This window comes from Glycine soja, chromosome 20, assembly GCF_004193775.1.
Source record: "Glycine soja cultivar W05 chromosome 20, ASM419377v2, whole genome shotgun sequence".
NCBI lineage: Eukaryota > Viridiplantae > Streptophyta > Magnoliopsida > Fabales > Fabaceae > Glycine > Glycine soja.
This window is the reverse complement of record NC_041021.1, coordinates 439,088-463,380: the sequence shown is the minus strand read 5'-3', so window position 1 is coordinate 463,380 and position 24,293 is coordinate 439,088. Positions and strand designations below refer to the sequence as shown.

The 24,293-nt window shown below is 35.9% G+C and overlaps 2 protein-coding genes across 4 annotated transcripts; both read right to left on the bottom strand.

Moving 5' to 3' along the window:
• Positions 1–3,713: 3,713 nt before the first annotated feature.
• LOC114401500 (protein S-acyltransferase 11-like) lies at positions 3,714–10,763 on the bottom strand. 3 transcript variants are annotated; one of them, XM_028364014.1, is made up of 5 exons: positions 10,617–10,740; positions 8,672–8,942; positions 6,949–7,247; positions 4,142–4,294; positions 3,714–4,012 (listed from the first exon to the last, which is right to left on the bottom strand). In XM_028364014.1, exons 1-5 carry the CDS (start codon positions 10,638–10,640, stop codon positions 3,812–3,814), a joined length of 948 nt encoding a protein of 315 aa, XP_028219815.1. In that variant the 5' UTR covers positions 10,641–10,740; the 3' UTR covers positions 3,714–3,811. The 3 variants fall into 3 exon arrangements, with proteins under 3 accessions (XP_028219815.1, XP_028219814.1, XP_028219813.1); XM_028364013.1 differs by having other exon boundaries at positions 3,714–4,294; positions 8,672–8,894; positions 10,617–10,763; XM_028364012.1 differs by having other exon boundaries at positions 3,714–4,294; positions 10,617–10,739.
• Positions 10,764–12,973: 2,210 nt separating this feature from the next.
• LOC114403505 (probable metal-nicotianamine transporter YSL7) lies at positions 12,974–23,234 on the bottom strand. The gene is made up of 6 exons (XM_028366526.1): positions 22,910–23,234; positions 16,585–16,748; positions 16,377–16,474; positions 16,128–16,262; positions 14,185–14,374; positions 12,974–14,092 (listed from the first exon to the last, which is right to left on the bottom strand). The coding sequence occupies exons 1-6, from the start codon at positions 23,232–23,234 to the stop codon at positions 12,974–12,976; spliced, it is 2,031 nt and encodes a 676-aa protein (XP_028222327.1).
• Positions 23,235–24,293: the final 1,059 nt, after the last annotated feature.

Below are 24,293 nucleotides of genomic sequence, written 5' to 3'. Positions count from 1 at the left end.
AAAGAAAATGTTAAGATAAATCCTTAACATTGATTTTAAAAATCTAAAACATAAATCCTTAACATGATTTTAAAAATCTAAAACTAAGGCTTTATTAGAAAAAATATTTATTGTTTTTTTTCCCCTTCTTATCTCTCCCGTATCTAATAAGATATAAAAACTTAATGCTATTTCCGGATTCGAACCCATAACCAACAAGTCACCAAGGCACAACTTTACCGCTGCACCTGGGCTCGCCCTCATTTAATATGTATCTAATAAGATATATACAGTTAAAACGGGTGTTAGAATATCTTTTAAGAAAATATTAACATAAATTCTTAACATTGATTTTAAAAATCTAAAACTATGGTTTTATTAGAAATAATATTTTTTCCCTTTTTATCTCTCCCTCATTTAATATGTATACAGTTGAAATGGGTCTTAGAATATCTTTTAAGATAATGTTTACATAAATCCTTAACATCGATTTTAAAAATCTAAAACTAACGATTTATTAGAATTTTTTTTTTACATTTTTGTATATCTTTTTATCTCTCCCTTATTTAATAAGATGTATACAGTTGAAATGGGTGTTACAATGTCTTTTAAGATAATGTTAACATAAATCTTTAACATTGATTTTAAACTTTTTATACTTTTTCTCTTTTAATGTAGTAAATGTTTTCTTTTTCAATGAATGTTTTCCTCAGTTGGATTGATATTAACAATATCTTTTTTTTAATAAGATTTAATTGAGGGAATAAAAAAGATTTGTGCAGAGATGAACTATGCCTAGCTACTTAAATTCATATTGGACCTGTTTGAAATGAAACGTCTATTAATTAGAATTAAGTTGATCTATTTCCATGCAGATAAACTTTTGTACTTTAGTGTTAGAAACCGAGAACTAAGAATGGGAAATAAAAGACCAAATTTATTGAATAGGATAAAAAAAAATAAAGAATAGAAGAACACTCTCTCCTCCAAGAATTTTTTCCTTCATAAAGAGTTAAAACTTAATCTACAAAAATGATAATCCAAAATAAATCGCCCCTATCCCTTTACATCCTCCTGTTTATTTAACTCATGAACCCCCTAACTAACTAATTAATATCTTAATTATTTTAACTAACTTCTCCTTCTCCTGATACCCTTTCTGCCACTCTCCTCACTCTTCATTTCCGTCACCTAAGTGGTTGCTCTGTTTCTCCACATTAATTTGCTATGTAATACTAATATATAAAGATGCTCTGTTTTTTTAACAACAATGTTCATAAAGATGCTCTGATTATTGGCATGCATTTCTTGGGGAGGGGTAGAATGTTACTGTTATATATGCTGGTGTATGTATCTCTCATTTTTTTTGAGACTTAGTTGCATCATTTTAAATTGCGATTGCGGCTGCTGTGCTTCGGATTGCAGCGTGAAATTATTATATGTTTGCACTGAATGCAAAAAATAATTTTATAATTATTCTAATTATTGACATATCTTTTATCTATAACATAACATAACTTATCATTTATTTTAATATTTGGTATCTTCTAACATAATCTTCTAACATACCATACAACTTAACTCATTCAACTATCGACAATTAGAATTTCAAAATAGAAAAATGAAATCTAAATTTAATTTAATTTTGACAAAAAAAAAGTGGAATAGAACAGTGTTAAGGCTCTGTTGCTGCTCTAATGCGGTTCCATTAACATAGGTTTTATTGGAATTTTTTTATTATATTTTTATGTCCTTTTCCATCTCTCTTGTATTTAATAAAATGTTCACAGTTGAAATGAGTGTTAGAATATATTTTATGAAAGTGATATAATAAATCCTTAACATTTTACCGGTACCACATATATTTAGAGTACAAGTTAGCCAAGCATTATGGAATTGAGGGGAAATGTAATAGAGGGAGACGATACTGCAGATTTTGAAGTATTATGTAAACTAAGAATCCCTTCTAAAGCTGCAGTTTTTGTTTGGAGGCTACTTCGGGACAGATTGCCAACTAAGCTAAACTTGCGTAGGAGGAATGTGAAGATTAATGACCTTCATTGCCCATTTTGTAGGAGATCGGAGGAGGACGCAGCTCATCTTTTTTTCCACTGCAGCAGAATTACACCGATATGGGGGAAGCTCTGTCTTGGGTGAACATGCTTAGTTTGTTCCCTCAGCACCCAAGGCAAAATTTCTCCCAACATATGATTGATTGGGTGGATGGAATTCGGGGTAATAGATGGAGGGTATGGTGGGTGGCTTTTACTTGGAACGTGTGGCAGTTGAGGAACAAGATCATATTTTCAAATGACACCTTTGATGGAAACAAACTGTTGGAGGATGCTTTATTCTTACTGTGGTCATGGCTTAGAAGTTTTGAGAAAGATTTCACAATTCACTATAATCAATGGTCCTCTAACCTTAGAGATGCTTTTGTTCTTAGTTGAGGGTAGAATTTATAGTGTAGCAGTAGCTGTATTTATCTATCTTCCAGTTTGGTTCCCTCCGAGACTGTTATGTAGTCTGTCTTGGGAACCATCCCACTGGATTCTTCTGTAATCATGGTACCTTTGGTACTTGGTTTATATTCATATATATATATATATATATATTATCTTTGCCGATCAAAAAAAAAAAGTTAGCCAAGCATTGAATTGCATGTGTGTATATGAATTGTATAAATGTGCTTTGAATGAATGCTATGTATGCAAGTGTGTGTTTTTCTACTTGACCTTCATTTTCACACCGTTAACACATAGTGAGATGCATCTCACTCTCTTTTCTTTGTTGTGCTTATGTTTGAGTTAAATGAAACTTTGCAAGTGAGGTTAAGCTAGTTCATGGAAATAATGCAGGAGATGTATAGGGCTCGTTACGAGTAATTCTACTTTATGTTTTCCTTTGTGTTGTAAGCTCTGATAAGAATTTAAAAACATAATTTACAATATATATATATATATATATATATATATATATATATATATATATATATAAATTATCTTGATAAATTATTTGATGACATAACAAACAAGTGAATAGATTATTAACGTTGCTATTACATCATTAGATAATCTTGTCACTTGACAATAAAGACTAAAACAAAAAATAAATTAAATCTTTTCAAAACTAAAACAAAAAATTAAAAGACAAATAAAAAATACCCTATTTTATAAGGATGAAAGGTTGTTTAAACCTAAAAAATAAGGTACAAAGAACTAATATCAAACATCCAATATTACAACATTGCTAGTCAAAATCAACTCATGAATCATATTCTCAACAGGTCTTATACACAAGCACACTGTTACCAGCACTGCACAAAAATACATATAAATTTTTTAATACATTAGCTATGCTCCTAGGTTTTAAATTGCCGGGACAATGCATTTCTATAATAAAGTGAGACCTTCAGACTTATAAAACTCAGAAGCCTGAAGTTTATTAAAATTTGGAAGTATAAAGTAAACAAGAGGGTAAGTACTAACAGTCATAAATCCTTCTCTATTCACAGAAACACCTCTAAAGCTAGAGGACCAAAGCCACCCCCAGAAACTATAGAACACAACCCAATTGATTTTGGTCAGAAACACAAAGTTGAATCTGCCCCTAAAATTTCCCATACCAGATTCAGAGCAATCCTAAACACAATTGGAAACTAATCCATCAGCCAACACAAAAGAGACTGGCACTCCTGACACCTCTTGTCAACAATTTATGTTAATCCACAAGTATATACAGTTGAAGTGATCTTCTTTTGAAAATATCCAATTATACTTCGATACAAATTGTCAAAACGTGCCAAAGTAATTGACTTCAAAACATGACTGTATCATTTGATGTGTTTCTTTCGAGTAACACGGAAGGTTGGCAAAAATCTAGTTACAAAATATTGAAGACTAAAAAATGTAACAAGATTTTGGCAATCTTTTTTTTCTTCTTCACTATCTGCTTGTGAGCTCAAGTGACTCAAATAAGTTTTCCCCTGGTATATATAGGAGAGCTGCTGCCATAAAAGAACGCTCAATCCTATCTGCAATGAAACACTTGCAATGAAAAGATAAGCAAGAATGAGTCCCCTAGAGGAAAGAAGCAGGGCAGATCTCATGAATGCAACAACAATTTCATTCATGATTCTCCATGCCAGTTCGCTGCTACTAACCCCGTTAATGTGCCCAAGAGAGTACTTCAATGGTGGCCATGTACGCAAGCCTGAATATACTGACATGATAGAGACATAGATTGTACTCAAAACTGCAGAAATGAGGAAGGCAATGAAGCTCCGGTGATTAGCTGCACCAACACAGTTCCCAATCTGCCAAAGAATTATATGACCAAACTAGCATAAGACAAAGGAAGTTTGAAATGCTAAGGTATCATTCTAATCACCAAGAAAAGCATCCATTCTAACACAGTTGATAGGTAATGATTACAAATATGAAGCAAGAGCACTCCAAAAACGAGTCATCTTCATGTCTGATATGTCAAATAATTGTGTTGAATAGGACACCACACAACATTTCAAATAGATGTTTTTTGCTTGAAAAATTTCCAAATTTGGGTTTTAGTCCCCGAATTTTAAAACATTAGTTTTAGTCCCAAATATTTTTTGAAATACCAAAACTTTGGTTCTTGTATAGGAGAAAAAAGTGTGAACTTTAGGGGATAAAGTTTGAGTATTTTTAAAAGTCAAGGACAAAAACCAAATTTTGAATTTTTTTGATGGACCAAAACTTTTGTCCATTTCAGTTTTTGTATCAGTTTGTAATGTTTCTAAGCCAATTTATCAAACATCATTCTATGGAATATATGAAGAAAGGAGAAAGGATATCCTATGTAAAAACACCTAAAAGTTAGTGCACTAAATGCTACTGACCCAATTCAAATATATAAATTATACATGAAAAGATTGATGTTTCCTTTCCAAACTGAAAAACCAGTGACCAGAACTTCTTTAAAAGGATCCCAACGTAACATAAAATGACTTGAGGCTTCATCCACACAGAGGAAACTGTAAGTACAAGTACAACCATTGTAAAATTATGTTTGTAACAGTAATGAAAGCTATAGATATATTGGACAATCCAGTCCATGAACGCATTTCATGATTTTTTTTTTTGGTCAGCAAAGGTAGATATATATAAATAGAAGTACCAGAGGTACTAAAGATACAGTATAGTTCTAGATTTACTGCTGGATTCAATGATCAGGCTGATTACAAGCTGATAGGATCCAGAGTAATTAACAGTAGATACATGTACATAACCCTCAGGCCGCTTGCTATCCTAATTACAGAAAACATCTATTAGGTTGCTAGACCACTGATTAAAGTGTATAGAAAAGTCTTTCTCCCTAGCTCTGAGCCATGTCCACAGCAGAAACAGTGCACCCTCCAGCAGCTTGGCTCCATTGAATGGTTCGTTTCGGAAGATGACCATATTCCTTTGCTGCCAAATCGACCAAGTCAGTGCTATCCACCAGCTCTTCCATGTATTGTATGTCTTTGTTCCAGGCCTCCCATTGACATGCTGCATAAAGTGTTGTCTTGGAATTATAGAGTGCACCCCCAAGGTTTGAACCCATGATTGGGATTTATAATGAAATGTAATACAGGAATAACCACTTAAATTTGTGGAACTGCACAGAATTTAATAGGGACTTGGGTATTATGGGATGACTAAGTCCCACATCGAGTAGAAAGGGATGCTCGGTGGAGTATTTAAGTGCTTCGTTCTCCCCCCTTAACAGCTTGCTTTTAAGGGAGGACTCTCCAAGTGCTTACGTGCTTAACAATTGGTATCAAAGCTGGTTGTCGGTGTCATAGAGTGTGAGCCGCCAAGACGTTGGCTCTCATGGACGGTGCTATGATAGGGACTTTGGTGGTATAGGGAACCTATGTCCCACATTGAGTAGAATGGGATCCTCAGTGGACTATATAAGTGTTTGGTTCTCCCCCCTTAACAACTAGCTTTTAAGAGAGGGCTCTCCAAGTGCTTATGTGCTTGTCAGAATTATTCAGTCATAATTCTCCCATGCCCTCAACAATTAAATGCTTCCTTAATAAAGCATTCCAAAATCGTTAGAAGGTCTGTTGGCTCTTATTAGGAATTGATTCAGCAATGGAGAAAGAATTTTTTTAGGAACTTTGAGGGACCAGAATCCTCCCACCCACTTATTTTCAATTTTCCAATATCCCTATTTGGCCATTAACTCTCCCTTTTATACTATTTGTACAATCAATTCCCATATTTAACTACTTGTAACTAACTTTGTTACTCTCTAACTAACTCAGGTGCCTTTATTCCCTTGACCCTTATTTCTTCTCTCATAAACCTTGTTAATAGTAAGGCACAACTCTCCAAAATATGAAACAAGTCTCTCAATAAGCTTAAAATTGGGTTTTAGGCCTAACTCAACCATACAAATCTGGCTTGTAAGGTGAGGGTTGTTCCCCACTTATATACACTACTTTGGTCTTATCACTACCAGATGTGGGACTAAATCACCAACCTTGAGGCTGCAATTAAGGCAACCCCCAAAGAAGCTGCAACTAAGGCGGGATACGGGGGACTGCAATTAAGGTGGCTTTCCAACAAAAGTTGTGGTCTTAAATTAAGGCAGCCCCCAAAGAAGAAACAACAATGAAAATGGCTGGAGGTAGGCTCCCTCACAAAATGGAAATGGCAGCACAAAATAAAAAATAGCACTCCTCATTGAGATCAGACTGCTCCTCCCTCGGTGTAAACCCACTATTCTACTTCAATACTTTTCTACAAAAACTGAGATTCATAGTAAAGTATACAGGTAAAACATGATATGTATAAAGTATACCTAACAATCCATTGTAAAAAGTTGTACAGTTAAAGATGGCGTGCATTAATTACTTTATAAACCAAAAATTCAAGTGAAGATTGCAACAAAGAAATTGATATTTCAAAAATTAGTAGATGATGGAAAGTGAAAACTTACAAATGGGCAGTGATGATCCATGTCCAGGACGCATTTTCTACAAGAACGACAATGATGAGCTCTAGGTGACTTTGGCTTTGAGCAGTAGTGACAGTAAGTATAATTTTCAAGGTCACTTTTCCCTACAGTGGGGTAGCTTCCCCATAATATATTTGGTGGTGTGCCAGCACACCTAAATGCTGCAAAGCTGAAAAAGGAAATGGTGGCTACGGACAAGATTGCTGTAATGATTGAGTGAAAAACTCCACAAAGAATACTGACAGAAAAGACAACAGGATAAACTGCCCACACCCCACCAACTGTACAAAAAAACATGTATAAGCAAATAATAAAATAATGCAGTCCATTTTTGGAAGATGTGATGGATATTAAGGATTATCAGACATTACAATAAAAAATTTAATTAAGAACCACTGATAATAGGATGATCTTTCATAGTTTGACATTCATAGAGAGAAAAACAGATAATCATAAGCCAAAGAACAAATTCTTCAGCACTACAAGATCCTGATGAGCACCAACTACAACGGAAACTATAAATATCAAATCTATGCCCTCTATGCATAGCCAATCCAAACACTAAATAAAACAATGTAATGAAATCATCTTTTTCAAATCATTAACAGCATCTAGTGAACATTGAAAATTACTGAAATTAGTGAGTAGATTTGAAGATCAAGAATTAGAATTAGAGGATATAGTCTCTACACACCCAAGAAGACTAGATCCATAATCGAAGGTATTCAGACTTTACTGATTTAGTAATAAATTCCGAACAAGATATCTCTCCAAATTCTCAGGGCAGCAAAAATAACAAATTTTGTGAGTACTGTAAGATTTCCTACATATTATTCTTTCCTATTCTAGAAGCTCAATTGATTAGACAAAGCACAGAGCTTTTTTTTTTGTATAGGGAAAAAATATAGAGGCCCGAATTCCATCTGATAAAATAATAAATTAACAAAGAAAAAGCTTCCTTGACTTACCAGAAAACCATCTAATATATAGGAACATTTTTCTTTTGCTTTGTTCAAACAAGTGGAATGCCTAATGAGTAACCATTGAAGTGCCTAATTTTTCTAAACAAAAGATAATTATACAAAAATTATTTTCTTCTGATTTTTTCACATGCTTTTAATAGAAAGTGATATTTTATTGGAAAGATAAAGAGGCAAACATAATATGATGGCAGAGGAATGCCAAAGCTTTTACCAAGTATTTGGTAATTGCATCTTGTATGGGATAGTGTGATTTTTTTGGCTTCTTTAAAGTACTGGCCCAATTTTTATTTAAGAGGGGTTTCAATGGCAGAGATGCAAAAAGGTTAGTTAAATTTGTTTCTGATGTGTCTTTCTTGTAGCTCTGGATTTTCTGAATTATTTTGGTTGCTTTTTCTTTTCAATTTTTTTTATCTCATACTCTAAATCTTCTGATCACATATATATAATAAAGTCGTCTAAACTACTATGACTGAAGCACTACACAGTAGTAACAGATGAATTGTACAATATCAATTCTCAATTCTCAACTTGAATGCATCAAACAAACATCTGACACTAGACAGGTGTTTGATAAAATAATATATTGTCAAGAAGATAAAAACATGGAAAAGGAGGGGAAATTTGAAAATAACACCTAGACTCCTGAGGAAAATAAAAGCAAGTCTGGTCATAAACAATGACGATAAATAAAAGCAGAAACAGCAGGAACAACAGAGACTTACATATTACAAAAAACATAAATACGAGGACAACAGAAACAAAGCATCGATCACGCACCACTCTCCACCTGATGCACTTCAGGTTAGGTTTCTTTTTGTTCTGGTCTGTAATGGCCCCACACCATCCACATTTGAAAGCGGACGCACATGATGGAAGCAAAACACGCAGTCCACAACCCCAGCATGTTGTCTCATAATTCTCGGTAACCTCAGTTACAAATTGCTCCTGTATGTGACTTGCATGAGCAACCAAGGAAGCTACAAAATTTTCAAACTGTAATACTGTATAGAAAAAAAAATGGCAAGCAATGACAGCCATGAAGTCATCTATTTGCTAAATGACTGAGACTGAGAAATCATATGGGCAAAGTAATATTGACACCCACGATCATATGATTTCCAAAGAAGTTAGAAACTCCATTTACCAGTACAAGAAACAAAAAAAAGTAATTATACTTAGAATGTGGGTTTTGGCCTAATTCAACCGCAAAAGCTAACTCATTGGGTGAGGGTTGTCCCCCACTTATATATTCTATCTTTTCCTTATCTCTTGCCAATGTGGGATTTGGGTTTTTCCCAATAATACTTATTCCTTTTCCCTATGTTAAAGATTCACATTTTCTTTCTAATAGATAATAATTAATGCATTTGAGAGCTCCAACCTAACTGCTAAAGGAACTACGTATACATAAGCAAACTCAAATCCCCATAGTTTCAGATATTTCCTTCACATGGGCATCTAATTCAAGTGTACTCTTCATTTGGGAGCGGAGGGTTTGATTATAAGCATGCAACATTATTTGAAATTAAAGGGTTAAATTCCATCTGCCAACTAGGGAACTTCCAAGAATCAATGAGATAGTTTTGTTAGGATGTGTGAAGTTCTCATAATATGCCCTTGTCTTGTTGGTATGAAAGAAAACGGACAATGTTTTTTGTTTCACCTTTTTCTTGGGAAATAATGACCTTTTCTTAAAAGCTATCTCACACAGATGCCAAAAGAACCACAGGTTCTCTTTTCCCCAAAATAAGCTAATTGAAACACACAAGTTGCAATAGATGAGATCAATATCTCTTTCAATTTAACATTTTGTCATTTCATAGCTAAGGATCCATTAACTGCCCAGCAAAGTTGCACATGTTGTGTAGCAGAAAACTTGGAATTGAAAAAAGAAAAAGAACACCTTCCATTGGTTTTATACAACAAAAACATGGTTGGGTGCTATAGTCAATATGAACTCATTTTCCACCCTCTACCAACAATAAAGTACTGAAAACCAAACCTTTCTATAATAATCCCACTTTCACTCTGTTCTAAGCTCCCTATTCTTCCACCTCCTCTAACAACCACATCCAACGAGATTTCATATCACGAAAAGGGCAATAAACTAACTTGGTACTCCCTGCTCCAAAGGGGAAATTTCTTATTGATCCTGGCCCATTCCTTTTCTTGGTATTCCAAAATCTTTCTCACTCAAAATAAAAGAAAGGGTATTGGAGAATAAAACAACCGGATTGCTTCCTAACAAACTGATTTTGTCACGAATAAATTTAACAACACAGTTGCAAAAACACATCATAGAGATAAAATAACATAACTTCCACTTAAAAAAATTACAACAATAATAACATAAAATATGATAAAAAAAGGATTTTTTTTCTTTCTTCCCATCCAAAATATTAGTAAATGAAACACTCTCCAAGAGATAAAACGCAAGCCACTATCTATGTAACAAGAAAGACATGAAATCAACAAAATAACAAACCATCGATTCGGGGCTTTAGTTAGCACACTCAGTCAGACTCACATATAACGGAAATAACGGTTTGACTTAACAATTGATCCAATAAGTGAAAATAATCGACAAAATAACGAAGTAAAAGAAAAACAAAACACATAACTAAAGAGAAAGAGATCGAAAAAAGAAAAGGGGTATGTGGAACCAACCTGGGTAGAAGAAGAAGAATCCATAACAGTGTAAGAATTGGAAGCTGAGTTAGACCTCAAACTTGAACAGGAGTTTGCAGTTTTGTACTTTCGTTTGCAAAAATCGCACGTGACGATGATGATGATGCATTTCAAACTAATGCGGTTCGGTTCAAAACCGTTCTCGCACTAACGACACTCGGCATGGCTCAACCGGGTCCACCCCCACTAAAACCATGATTTTTTTTTAATCTAATAGTACAATTTTTTTTTAAAAAAGTATCCAAAATAATATACATCAGACGTAAATGATACAAAATTTTGTGAGGAACTAATTTCTCGTCTATATAATTTTTTTTACATTGTTGGAGAACCGATTTGTCAATGTTTTTATTTTTATTTTTTTTACAACATTGAGAAATTGATTCCTGAGAACTGATTTCTCGACATGTTTTTTTATTTCATTTTTATATGCATGTCTTTTTTTTTTGTTTTTAATGTTTTCTTTTTCTTTTGTTTATTAATTGTGTATATTTATTTTATTTTAAATATTTAATTTATTCTTTTAATTGTATATTTTTGTTTATTTTTATTTCCATATTTTTCTTATGAAATTATCTCAACCTTTCTATAAAAAAATATTAAATTCATTTTTTTTAATATTTTTTATGTTCATTAACAACTAAAGAATCAATGAAAATATAAATTTATTTTAAAAAGAAAAAACAAAAAGTAAAAACATTATACAAATTTATCATGTATTATATTAACGATCTCATATCTTGATTGTCTTGATCTGTATAAGATAAAAATTTGATCTGAAGATCATTTAAAAGTTACATTCAACTCAGTCAAATCTTTATTACTAAAAATTAAAAAGTTGAAAAATATTTTTCTCTTTCATTGTTTTTAGCTACATATGTTTGTATTCAATACAACCATCCTCTAGGTAAATTCAATACAATCATCCTCTAGGTAAATTGATTGGTGGGTGGTAAAAAAAATCAACAAAAAGAAAATCCAATCTTAAAAAAATGAATAAACAAAAATATGCAAAATAAAATAAAATTTTAAAAAATATATCAAATAAATATATATACAATTAATAAAACAAAAACAAAAAAAGAAAAGATTATGTATCAACGATGTAAAAATAAACCTGTGCATGTGAGGAATCAATTTCCCATAAATCCATACCGATTTTTCACTTATGCAATAATTTTTATCATTTACGTAAATAATTTCTGATGTATATTATTTGAGTAATTTTTTTAATTCATTTTGTATTATTAGGGTAAAAACCTCCTAAAACCATTCATGACTCCTCTAAAAAAAAGTAGTGTTGGTGATTGGATCAACAAGTTCTCAGCATCTCACTCAATTTTTAATTCTTTAGACGATATGCATTTTTTTTTAACAATATCCAAGTTTTTTCAATTTGTATAAGATGGAGATTAGTTTGGATTATGATCATCTCAAACTATCTAATAATTTTTTAAAACGAACCTCGTTGAAAATTAATTTATATATATATATATATATATATATATATATATATATATATATATATATATATATATATATATAACTTTTTAAATAAGAGAAATACTAGCATTAATCTCTTGAATACATATTTTGTATTCTATTATTGGTTGGACTTTGTTGGAATGTTTTGGTCTTACGCTTAATAAATCTCATTTATAATTTTATATTTTTTAATAAATTATAACTAATAATAAAATACGTATTAGAAAAAATGCATGTGCCTAAAAGTATAATGCTAATTAACACTTTTAATTTTTATTATTATCGTATATTAATAATATAATTTCTTGACTTAATAGATAATATTTCAAGTAACAATATGGAATACTTATATTTATGTTATTTATTCAAAAACATATATTGTAAAATATATTTTAATTATAATTATATATTTTAAATTTTTATAATTTAATTATACACAATTAATGCTACTATTTTTGGTATATAGAACACAAGTATTTTTTAATGGATGAAATAATGATTAATACTCTTTAGGTCTAGTGTAGGTCTAGTGTGAAGGCTTCAGTTGTAGCATCCAAAGCTATTTCGTTAGTTACACATATTAGTAGGTGTTATTTGACCTTTCGTTAAACATAAAGTTAACAAATGTCACTAACAATAGAAACAAAAAATAAAAGTCATACTTCATAGGAAAAAAAAACAGAAATCTTTTCAACAGTGATAAAAATAAAAGCAATGCAATGCACACATTCACAGACCCAATCCTCCATAACGAAAGCGAAATTGTGTAATAAGAAATCCAAAAACACAATATTTGAAATTTAATTTCCTGAACTTGAAACGAACAGCATCTTCCAATGAAAGAAGCAGAATCAATGACCACCACTCAAGAAGGTGTCAACCTTGTTATTCATAGCTCTAGACAAGAACTTCATACAAATTGGTGGATTGGCTCCAGCAAGAGACAGTATAGCAGCAGGAACACTCCACAAAGAATCACCACAGATGAGTCCAGATGCCAAAGCAGGACCATAATCTTTTGCTTTCTGTTTGTTCTTTTTCTCCCACAGAAACAGAATCAAGCTCCCAATGCACATGTCAATAGCAAAGTACCCACCAAGATAGAATGGGATGGCCAAGGCCATGGGGTTTGGAACAAACCTATGTAACCTATACTTGGTCTCATAACGCTCCAACAAATCGCGCACTATGTTAATAAACACAGCCAATAAAAAGAAAATGATAGCCAGTTCAAGACAATTTTTGGGAAGAGAAGAGAAACCCTTTGCTCCAAGAAGGGCCATCCCACGGTACACTTCGCCATAGGGTGCAGGGTAAGAGCCTTGAGGGTCACCAAGTGTGTAAGCCTTGTGGAAGAACCAAAACATCAAAGGTGAAACAAGACAACCAGTGGCTGTGCCTAAAACTTGGCTCACAAACATGGACCGAGGAGATGCAAGAGTGAGATATCCGGTTTTGAAGTCTTGCATCAAATCAGAAGCCGTGGATACAATGCTCATCATTACACCACAAGATGCAAGGCCAGCAATGAGGCCTCCATGCTCAAGGCCAACCCATGAACTGAATATAATGATTGCAAGTTTTCCATAGTTTGCTGCCAAAGACCAATCAGTGAGGCCACATCCATATGCATTGCAAAAGGCCAGAATAGGAGCAATGAGGTAAGTGATTAGTACATGATACCATTTCAGTTGAGGAAAGATGAGTGAAACCGTTATGATGGAAATAACTGCAAGAACACTGTAGCCAATGATAGCAACCCAAGAGGGAATCTCGTCTTTCAAGAAATACTCAGTGCGACGTTGAGAATCAAAATCTTCACTTGAGTTTTGATCAACATCTTCAGGGTCTACCGCTGATGACACTCTTTTCTTTAGGTATTGGGTGATGAGACTATAGGCAACTCTTATTAGCATGATGATGCAATGGTAAAGACCGTCACCAAGAATCATGGCAATTGCAGTGAAGACCTGTTCATGGATATTCTTATAATTAGTACTCCACAATTTCAAACATTTTAAACTAATTTTAATTTCAATTATGAACAAGGCATGTAGCTTACCCTATATCCTTGGATGCCACTTAGACTGCCAGAAGGTAGATCTGTGCTATACCAGATTCCTTTCTTGAGCTCAATCAATGGCCATAGAATACCCCATGAAAATATAGCTCCAAGAAGCAAAGATGCATTTATTATGTAAGGGCAAATCATTCCAACGCCAACATAGGTAGATGAGAAATCAAAGTAGAACCTGTAAATATTGTAGTCATCAGATTATTGTCTTCATCAATTGAATACTATACAATCAAGAGACAAAAAGAGTTCGGGAAAATATATATAGTAGGTTTCTTTACTATTAGCGAAAAAAGATTTTTATACTATCAATAAAAAATCACCTAAGTAAGAATTTTAATATAATTATTATAAAACTCAATAATTTGTCGCAATTATGTTCTAATTAAATTCATATAACAAAGACATATTTTACAAAATGAAAATTCAATAATCTTATTCAATTAAGTTATTATATTCTAATCAAATGACAAACAATCTTAAATATCATAAAACAAAATACATTTGGATGTAAGATGTATATTGATAGTTACCTGTTTTCAACACTTTGGAACAGAAAATTAAAATTTATTTTGCATTCAAAATATACAATAATAATAAATAAAGAAAAAATAGATTTGTGTGCCTGAATGTATAATCTTAAAATAACAAAATTTTTCTTTAATAGTGTAAAATTTTTACGTGAATCAACATCTTGACTAATATTTACTATTAACTTTTTGATAAATAAAATTCTAAAGAACAAATTCTCTTAGGACTTTTCAGGTCTAAATTAGTCTTGAACTTTTCTATAACTTTTTAGGTATATGCTTCTATCTATAATGTTAAAAAGATATGAATTTGGATTTTTTTTTCAAACGGAAGAAATTTTGCTTAAAATGATTTATATCTTTTTATCTTTATATTTGAAAATAAAAACTATCACATGTCTTTTTATATTAAGAACATTCCTAATATAACACAAAGATAATTTTCAAATAATTACATAGCTAATTACCATAACTAATCACATGATCTGATCTTAATATGCAGTAATAACATTTTTATTTTATTTTATTGTATAGATAACTTACACATTAATTTATTGAATAATACACTTTGTTTATATTAACTATATCATTGGTGCTAGAAAATAATATAATAATATTCCACTAAAAATAATTTGATTAAATTAAATTCTCTAATTTAATTATCAAATAATTTTTTTTACAAAGATTGAAACACTCATTTTGTATTTTCTTTCCATTATCTACCACTCAAGCGTTTAGAGTACAATAGTATTACTGTCAAACTCAAATAAGTTAAAACATTATATTTAATCAATGACTGACTTAAGAAAAAATTTTCTACTTTCATTCAATTGTCATGACAAAGGTTTTAATTTTATTATAGAGCTCAAACTCATTACCTAGAATTGATTAATTCCTTCTTAGTTAATCATTAATTCTACAAGTATTTAATTATATCCAATATTCATTCAACTAGTGATCTAAGACATTAGGTGTCCAAGATTAAAACATAATAAATAACTTGTTAATTATTATGATACTCTCATATAAAAGGAAATTATTATAGTTCTTCTTGAGAACTTTCTATTGACATATTAAGATAATGTTAACTATTAAGAATTCTCAATTGAGTCAGTTCAACGATAAAATCCACAATAATCCTAGGTGATTAATGTCATATTCACAATAATCCTATGACAAGAATAATATAATTTAGATTAAAATTATAAAGAACTTATTTTTCATTATCATAATCTTTATTATCATAACAAGTCTCTAATTTTAATCAAGGACTTGTCAAATTAACAATTTAACAAAACAATAAATATAATAATAAAATACACAACAATTCTTTACTAAAATTGATAACATATGAATTGAATATTGAACATACACATTTATTCCCAACATATATATGCATACCTTTTACTGTAGGCTTGGAGACCAAATGTGGGAAAAGTGCTGAACCCACAATCATCTCCTGCAGTGAAAAACCACTGGAAAAACCCAAAAGCAAAGCTGCCACAAAAGCTTTTGAAGAGCAAAGCAATCTGTTTTCTGTTTACAAAACAATAAGGTTAAGTTTATCACCAGTTCACAAAAATACTTTGTTGTGGTGTAATGAATTACTATTCCAATCTGATTGTGCAAATTAATTGCGTTAATACTTACTTTGCTAGTTTTGCTCCTTTTGGTGTGTGTAAGCTATTGACAAGGAGAGCCGTGGCGGTTCCACTCGGGTATGTTAGCTTGTACTTCAGAATCATCACCTGTGACACGCCAATTGAAATTTTAAGTTCAATAAACTGCAATCATATTTACATGAATGAAGGTGCAATTGCAGAATTATGTTCTGGCTAGCTAGTTTGTTTCTTCATACCTTTCTTAGAGGCACAATAGAGAAGAGGCCCACAAAACTAACAACAAAGAGAAAACCAAACATCCAACCAAGTGAGATAGTCTTTGTATTGATTGGCGTGTTCCCCCCATCAACTTGAGAAGCAATGTATGGGCTCATGCCAAGTAGATAAGTTCCCATGCCACCTATATATTCACAAGACACAGATTAAATTTTTGGAACAAATAAAACAGACGAATACTATGTACAACAGAAATTCAAAAACTTGGGGAAAATAAAAAGAGAAACAATACACTTTCTAACACATTTCTTCTTACACATAACTTTTCATTGGTCAAAATTTATTTAAAATTATAAAATCAAGATAGAGAGTCATTGAATAAGAGTTGAGACTGATAAGAACGGACCTAGGCCCAGAAGAATATCCAGAAGACCCTCAGGATGGGAGGAGTTCATCCATTAGAGCCCTTTCACAGAAACAGAATCACGAAAGGGAAGAAGGCTCACCACAGCAGGATTTTCCCTCTTTAGAGTTTTCCTATTTTGTAATTTCGGCCGTTAGTGCCACGTAGCAGGGCCATGTGCCTTAGATCTTTCTCGAATATTGTTTGCATTCTCCGAATCTGTCTAGCAGATCTTCATTCCTGAGCTGGCAAGACCGTTAACATTTGTCATTATGTATGCAAGTTCTATATAAATACTACTATGAATAAAAGAGAGGGCATCAGAAAATTCACCAAATTTCCTCTTCTTCTAAGTTCTAGGAGGCATTCCTGACCTCGAATTCAGGAGCATCATTCCCCTTCTCATCATTTGGTGCTTTCATTGCACCCTCCCATGGCCGACGGCACCCGTTCCCACTCCTTGACCCGTTTGGAGGAAGCCATCGCCCTCCTTACGGCAACACAGAGCTCCCTTCATTCCCGTCTTGATGACATAGCCTCTCGCCTCCAAAACCTCGAATCCCCATCTCCTTCTCTGTCCCCTCGCCCTTCCACACCCCGCATGCACCTTGACGTTCCCCGTTTTGATGGTTCCAATGCACCTGCGTGGGTATTTAAAATCAATCAATTTTTTGATTATCATCGCACCCCTGAGGATGAACGACTTCAGGTAGCTTCATTTTACCTGGATGGCGAGGCCCTGTGTTGGTTCCAATGGCTCTACCGAAACGACCAGCTTCCCTCCTGGTCGTCCTTCCTCCAAGCTTTGGAGATGCGATTTGCTCCTTCGATGTATGATGACCCCCGCGGCGCCCTTTGCAAGTTAACCCAGACCGGCACGGTTAACTCTTATCTTGCGGAGTTTGAGGCTTTAGCTAATAGGATCGTGGGTCTCCCTACCCCGTTCCTGCTTAGCTGCTTTATCTCAGGACTCACTCCTGAGATTCGCCGTGACGTCCTCGCCCTCCAACCCCTTTCTCTGGTCCAAGCCGCGGCCCTTGCACGACTGCAAGAGGACAAACTGACGGATTCTCGCCGTCCCAATCGCACTCGACCCCCACCTCTTCCCCCACCAACAACCACCCACCCACCACCACTCCCTTCACCCCCTTTACCTCCCCTTCTTCCCGCACCACCCCGTACCACCTACAAGCGCCTTTCTCCAGCCGAAATGGCCAATCGCCGCGAGCGTGGCCTGTGCTATAACTGTGATGAACGTTATAGCCCCACTCATCGCTGCCGTGCAAAGTTCTTCCTCCTGGTGGCCACCGAGGACGACGACCCCGACTTTTCACCTACCCTTCCTTCGACCCCAGACTCCCAAACACTTTCCACCACCACCCCAAGCCCTGACCCAACTCCCCTCGACCTCCCTACGGCACAGCTCAGCCTCCACGCCCTCTCCGGCCACCCCATCCCCTCCACACTCCGCGTTCGGGGTTCCATCCACAACCACGAGTTAGTGGTTCTTGTGGACGGGGGGAGCACTCATAATTTCATCCACCACCGCCTCCTCCACTTCCTCCGACTCACCCCCGAACCCATCCCCCGCCTCGCTGTCATGGTGGGCGACGGCACCGACATCGACTGCACTAGGGTTTGCCGCAATGTCACCCTCACAATCCAGGAGCACCAATTTATCGTGGACCTCCACGTCATGGGGTTAGGTGGCGCTGATTTGATTCTCGGTGTGGCCTGGCTTACCCATCTAGGCCCAATTACCAGCGACTATTCACACCTTACCATGCGATTCTCTCACCAGGGCAAGCCCATTACCATTTACGGGGACGCTTCCCTTGACCCATCTGAGATTAGCCACGGCCAAGTTAAACGTCTGGTCTCAACCCACCAAATAGCAGGCCTTTTTCATCTCCAGCTCCAGGCCACACACCCCATCACTGCCGACAACCATACCCCTCCTTCCCCGATACGCACCCTCCTCTCTAAATACCCTCGTCTCTTCCAACCTCTCCATCACCTTCCCCCTTCACAATCCACAGACCACATTATTCACCTCGAACCTCATTCCAAGCCCGTTAATGTCCGTCCCTACAGATACCCATATTTCCAAAAAACCGAAATCGAGAAACAGGTTCAGGACATGTTAAATCGCCAGTTGATCCGACCCAGTCGGAGTCCCTATTCATCGCCGGTGCTCCTTGTCAAAAAGAAAGAAGGCACATGGAGGTTCTGTGTCGACTACAGAGCATTAAATTCCATCACCATTAAAGACCGGTTTCCCCTCCCCACCATAGACGAACTCCTTGATGACCTGGGCAATTCCTCCTGGTTCTCTAAGATGGATTTAGCTCAAGGCTTCCACCAAATTCGTATGTCTGATGCTGACATTTTCAAAACTGCCTTCCGTACCCACGAAGGACATTATGAATATGTCGTGATGCCTTTTGGGCTCTGCAACGCGCCGTCGACTTTCCAGGCTACTATGAACTCCCTCTTCCGGCCTTTCATTCGCAAGTTTGTTTTGGTCTTCTTCGATGACATTTTAGTATATAGCAGTGACCTCCAATCCCACCTCAACCATTTGGATTGCGTCTTGCGTACTCTGCAACAAGCTGATTTCCGTTTGAAAGCTTCCAAGTGTATCTTTGGTCAACGAAGGATTGAGTACTTGGGCCATTTTGTTTCACGTCGAGGTGTCGAGCCCGATTCTTCTAAAATACAAGCTATGCTCCACTGGCCGCCTCCGACAACAACTAAGGCCCTACGCGGTTTCTTGGGCCTAATCGGGTTCTACCGCTGCTTCGTCAAAAATTATGCTCAGATTGCCGCTCCGTTGACTCATCTTTTAAAAAAGGACCAATTTGTGTGGACCCTTGAGACCCAACAAGCTTTTGAAGCTTTGAAGTCAGCTATGACCACTACCCCGGTCCTTGCCCTGCCGGACTTCAGTATCCCATTTACCGTCGAGACTGACGCCTCTGGCTCCGGCATGGGTGTAGTCCTCATGCAGAGGGGACATCCCCTGGCTTTCTTCAGCAAGCAATTTTGCCCAAAATTGCTCCGTTCATCCACGTAAATTCGAGAATTACATGCCATCACCACTGCCGTCAAGAAGTGGAGGCAATACCTCCTGGGTCACACCTTCATTATTCTGACGGACCACAAGAGTCTCAGGGAATTGATGACTCAGCCGGTGCAGACCCCAGAGCAACACGTGTATCTAGCCAAGCTCCTCGGCTACGATTACACTATACAATACAAAGCCGGTCACAATAACGCCGTGGCAGATGCCCTATCTCGTGTCCAGGAATCTCCTCTTCCGGCAGCAGAAGCTTTTTATATTTTGTCCATTCCCCATTTCAAGTTCCTCGAGGAACTAAAAAGGGAATTATCAGCATCTCCTGAATTTCAGACACTAGTGGCCGGAATCCGCAATGACCCCCAACAATACTCCGATTTTTCCTTCAGAGACAGCCTTCTCCTCCATAAGGGGCGCCTCTGGCTCAATCGCGGCAACTCGCTCATTCCATCCTTACTGGAAGAGTTCCACAAATCCCCGTTAGGCGGTCACATGGGACTATCCAAGACTCTTAGTCGTCTTCAACAGAACTTCTCCTGGGAAGGCATGCGCAAGGATACCCAGACCTTCATCCGACAATGCACTGATTGCATGCAAACCAAGTACATTACCCAGAAGCCGGCCGGACTCCTTCAACCCATTCCACCACCGACACGCCCCTGGGAAGACTTAGCAATCGATTTCATCATCAGCCTACCCAATTTTAAGGGCCACACAGTAATCATGACCGTCGTGGACTGTTTTTCTAAGGGGGCCCATTTTGGTACCCTCCCTACGCAATTCACAGCTCACATGGCGGCCCAATTGTTCCTCGAGCTCGTCTGCAAGCTCCACGGCTTTCCCCGAAGTCTTATCTCGGACAGAGATCCCATTTTTATCAGCAAGTTTTGGTGCGAGCTGTTTAAACTCAGTGGCACCCAGCTAAGAATGAGTACCTCCTACCATCCTCAGAGTGATGGCCAGACGGAGGTCCTTAACCGCGTCCTTGAGCAGTACCTGCGAAGCTTCGTTCATGGCAAGCCTTCCCAATGGGGAAAATTTCTCAGCCTCGCAGAGTGGTGTTATAACACCACTTGTCACTCTTCTATGAACCTTTCCCCATTTGAGATTACCTACGGAAAACCCCCACCAGCGATTCCAGATTACCTCCCCGGAGCTTCTTCAGTGGTGGCCGTCGATTTCCTCCTATCCTCACGACAAGAGATGTTCGAAACCTTGCGCGGCAAATTAGAACGTGCCCAATGTAAGATGAAGAAGTATGCTGACTCCCATTGCCGCGACATATCCTTCGAAGTTGGAGATTGGGTGTATGTCAGATTGCGTCCTCACCGTCAAACCTCCATTGCCGACAAATATCAGAAGCTCGGAAAGCGCTATTACGGACCATACCAAATCACAGAAGTCATCGGCAAGGTTGCGTATCGTTTGGCCCTTCCTCCTACCGCGAAGATTCACCCAGTATTCCATTGCTCCAAGCTCAAGCCCCACCATGGCCCTTTAACCACAGACCAGTCGCTACCACCTACTTCGTGGGACAACAATCCCTTGATTGAACCGTTGACTATACTAGATCACAAGTGGGACGATCAAACTCCGCCGCGCCTATCGGTTTTGGTCCAGTGGACCGGGTTACCACCCGAAGACTCCACGTGGGAAGATTGGACACAACTTCAAAGCATTTACCACCTTGAGGACAAGGTGTTTTCCGATGATGCAGGGGATGATAAGAACGGACCTAGGCCCAGAAGAATATCCAGAAGACCCTCAGGATGGGAGGAGTTCATCCATTAGAGCCCTTTCACAGAAACAGAATCACGAAAGGGAAGAAGGCTCACCACAGCAGGATTTCCCCTCTTTAGAGTTTTCCTATTTTGTAATTTCGGCCGTTAGTGCCACGTAGCAGGGCCATGTGCCTTAGATCCTTCTCGAATATTGCTTGCATTCTCCGAATCTGTCTAGCAGATCTTCATTCCTGAGCTGGCAAGACCGTTAACATTTGTCATTATGTATGCAAGTTCTATATAAATACTACTATGAATAAAAGAGAGGGCATAAGAAAATTCACCAAATTTCCTCTTCTTCTAAGTTCTAGGAGGCATTCCTGACCTCGAATTCAGGAGCATCATTCCCCTTCTCATCAAAGACCCACTAAATTTATAATTTTCAGTAAGGTTGAACCAATAATAATGGAGACTCTGTTGTTAACCTTTCTCAAATTGAAATTCAAGGTGAAATCTTTAAGGCAAATGGATGCTAGTTAAGAGACTAAGAAATAAAGATTTTTATTAGGATATGTAAAATTGTGCTGCTCACAATTTTTTTTACACTCCCCTATGATTTTAAAATATATACTTTCTACATAATTTTAATTCTTTAATTAACTAGTGCCCTTATGTCAGCAAGATCTAATATTTAAAAGACAAAGTTTTGATATAAATATTCATCTATGAAACTTTCATAGAATTTCAACCAAGAATACATAGTGTTTGAGAATTAATGTGTTGTTAGCATTTCTCAAATAGAAATTCAAGGTGAAATCTTTAAAAAAACAAAAATATTTTATATAGATTTTGATCTCTGAAACTTTCAACAGAGGGGTAACTAAAAATTTGAAAGTAAATCCAAAATTAATTTGTTTTATAATCTATTACCCTACCTCTGAAACAAAAGGAAGAAGAAACGATTTCTTTGCATGCATGTTGGTTACATATATGAAGATACATATTTTGTAAAGACACGGATGCAGTGCTATGTTATGTATGTCAACTTTGAAACGTTAGCATACTTTAATATGTGGTAATGTGATACAAAATATATGACAAAAAGGCTGCACAAGGAAACAAAAAAATAAATAATAACTCACTGCTGAAGGCGATTCCAGAGGCTGCAATAACGAAGGTTTGTATGACAGTGTTCTCTTGACGAGTGAATGGTTTTTTGAGAATGCCACAATTGTTGAGGAGTGTAGTGTAGGCATTGATCACTGCAAACCCCAACAACCCTGCAGCTACATTGAGGGATGGTATGATCCCAGTGGTGAAGTTGAGTTTGCACACGATGAAGATGAAAACGATACTTAAGACAAAGCTTGTCACCACTGATCTCACTGTGATTTGTTCTGTCCATGGAAGCATCATTGTGTTCCTAAATGCCTCTTCACCCTTCAAGTTGTTACCCTCTTCTTCCATTATGGACTCTCACCAAACTATAATTCAATTAATTTTCACAGCAGAACTCTTACTCTCAACTCAAGGCAACCCCACTTATCGTGCATATATATACATAATTCAACTAAAAACTCTTCTTATATAAAGATTTAGAGAATAGAAAAGATTTGATCTTGAAATCTCTAATGGTATAATTTGATAAGATAAAAGATATAAAGATTATATCGTGACCTTTCCCAGACGTTTTGAAAAGCTTTCTTTATAAAGAGATTTGAATTGACAGAAGAAGATTTGATGTTCAAATTCTTTGATAATTTAATTTTTGATAAGATAAAATATATGAAATTGATTTAAAATGAATCTTCTCACAAATATTTATTGATCTAGTTTGATAAGATAAAATACTTCAAATCTTAATCAGAATAGATTCATATTTAAATAAATGATTCTAATAAAAATTCAGATGAGAAGAAAACTAAACTCATCCTTATTCGTTCGATAAATAAATACCCTACAATATTACATCATATGGTTAAGACTATAATCATATGAAAGATTTTAACCAAAAGTTAACTAAAAGTTATAGAAGCTTAACATTCAAATAAGTACTCATTAGTCTAAAAACATCTTAGAGTGCATATTCTTCATAAACAAGCCTCTGAAAGGACCTATCAATTTATTCTTGATAAAGTTAGTGTCTCAATAATTGGAAAGCACGCAAAACTTTTTTTTAGGAAGAGTTACCTTGACTAAATTGGTCCTCTAAGCCTTGTCGTCATATGTGATGATATTTACAAAGCCTATAGAGAATTTCTTTGGAGGATTCTGATCAGAAGAGGAAGATATGTAGCTTGTTTTTCCAAAGCATTTGGGTGGCTTGTAGTTGAGAAAAACCAGGGATGTCAATTTAGCCTTCATGATGCAAGCTATTTGGTGCCTTTGTAATTCAAAAGAATGACTTGTGGTCCTACTCCTGCATTATCAGAAGCAAATACAGGTGAGGGGAAAGAGTGCTGCTAGAAATAAATAAAGCTAAGCAATGGAGTAATCTTTGGCGTGGTTTGAGTGCTTCTTGGGATA

Coding starts and splice junctions, on each gene's coding strand:
- LOC114401500 (XM_028364012.1), bottom strand. CDS start 10,640: ATGGATTCTTCTTCTTCTACCCAG. Junction 7,248..8,671: donor ATTTATGTTTTTTGTAATAT/GTAAGTCTCTGT, acceptor TTTTTTGTACAG/TTGGTGGGGTGTGGGCAGTT. Junction 4,295..6,948: donor TGGATCATCACTGCCCATTT/GTAAGTTTTCAC, acceptor ATTCTTTGGCAG/ATTGGGAACTGTGTTGGTGC.
- LOC114403505 (XM_028366526.1), bottom strand. CDS start 23,234: ATGGAAGAAGAGGGTAACAACTTGAAGGGTGAAGAGGCATTTAGGAAC. Junction 14,375..16,127: donor CTCCAAGCCTACAGTAAAAG/GTATGCATATAT, acceptor CAATATTTACAG/GTTCTACTTTGATTTCTCAT. Junction 14,093..14,184: donor GTGGCATCCAAGGATATAGG/GTAAGCTACATG, acceptor ATCCATGAACAG/GTCTTCACTGCAATTGCCAT.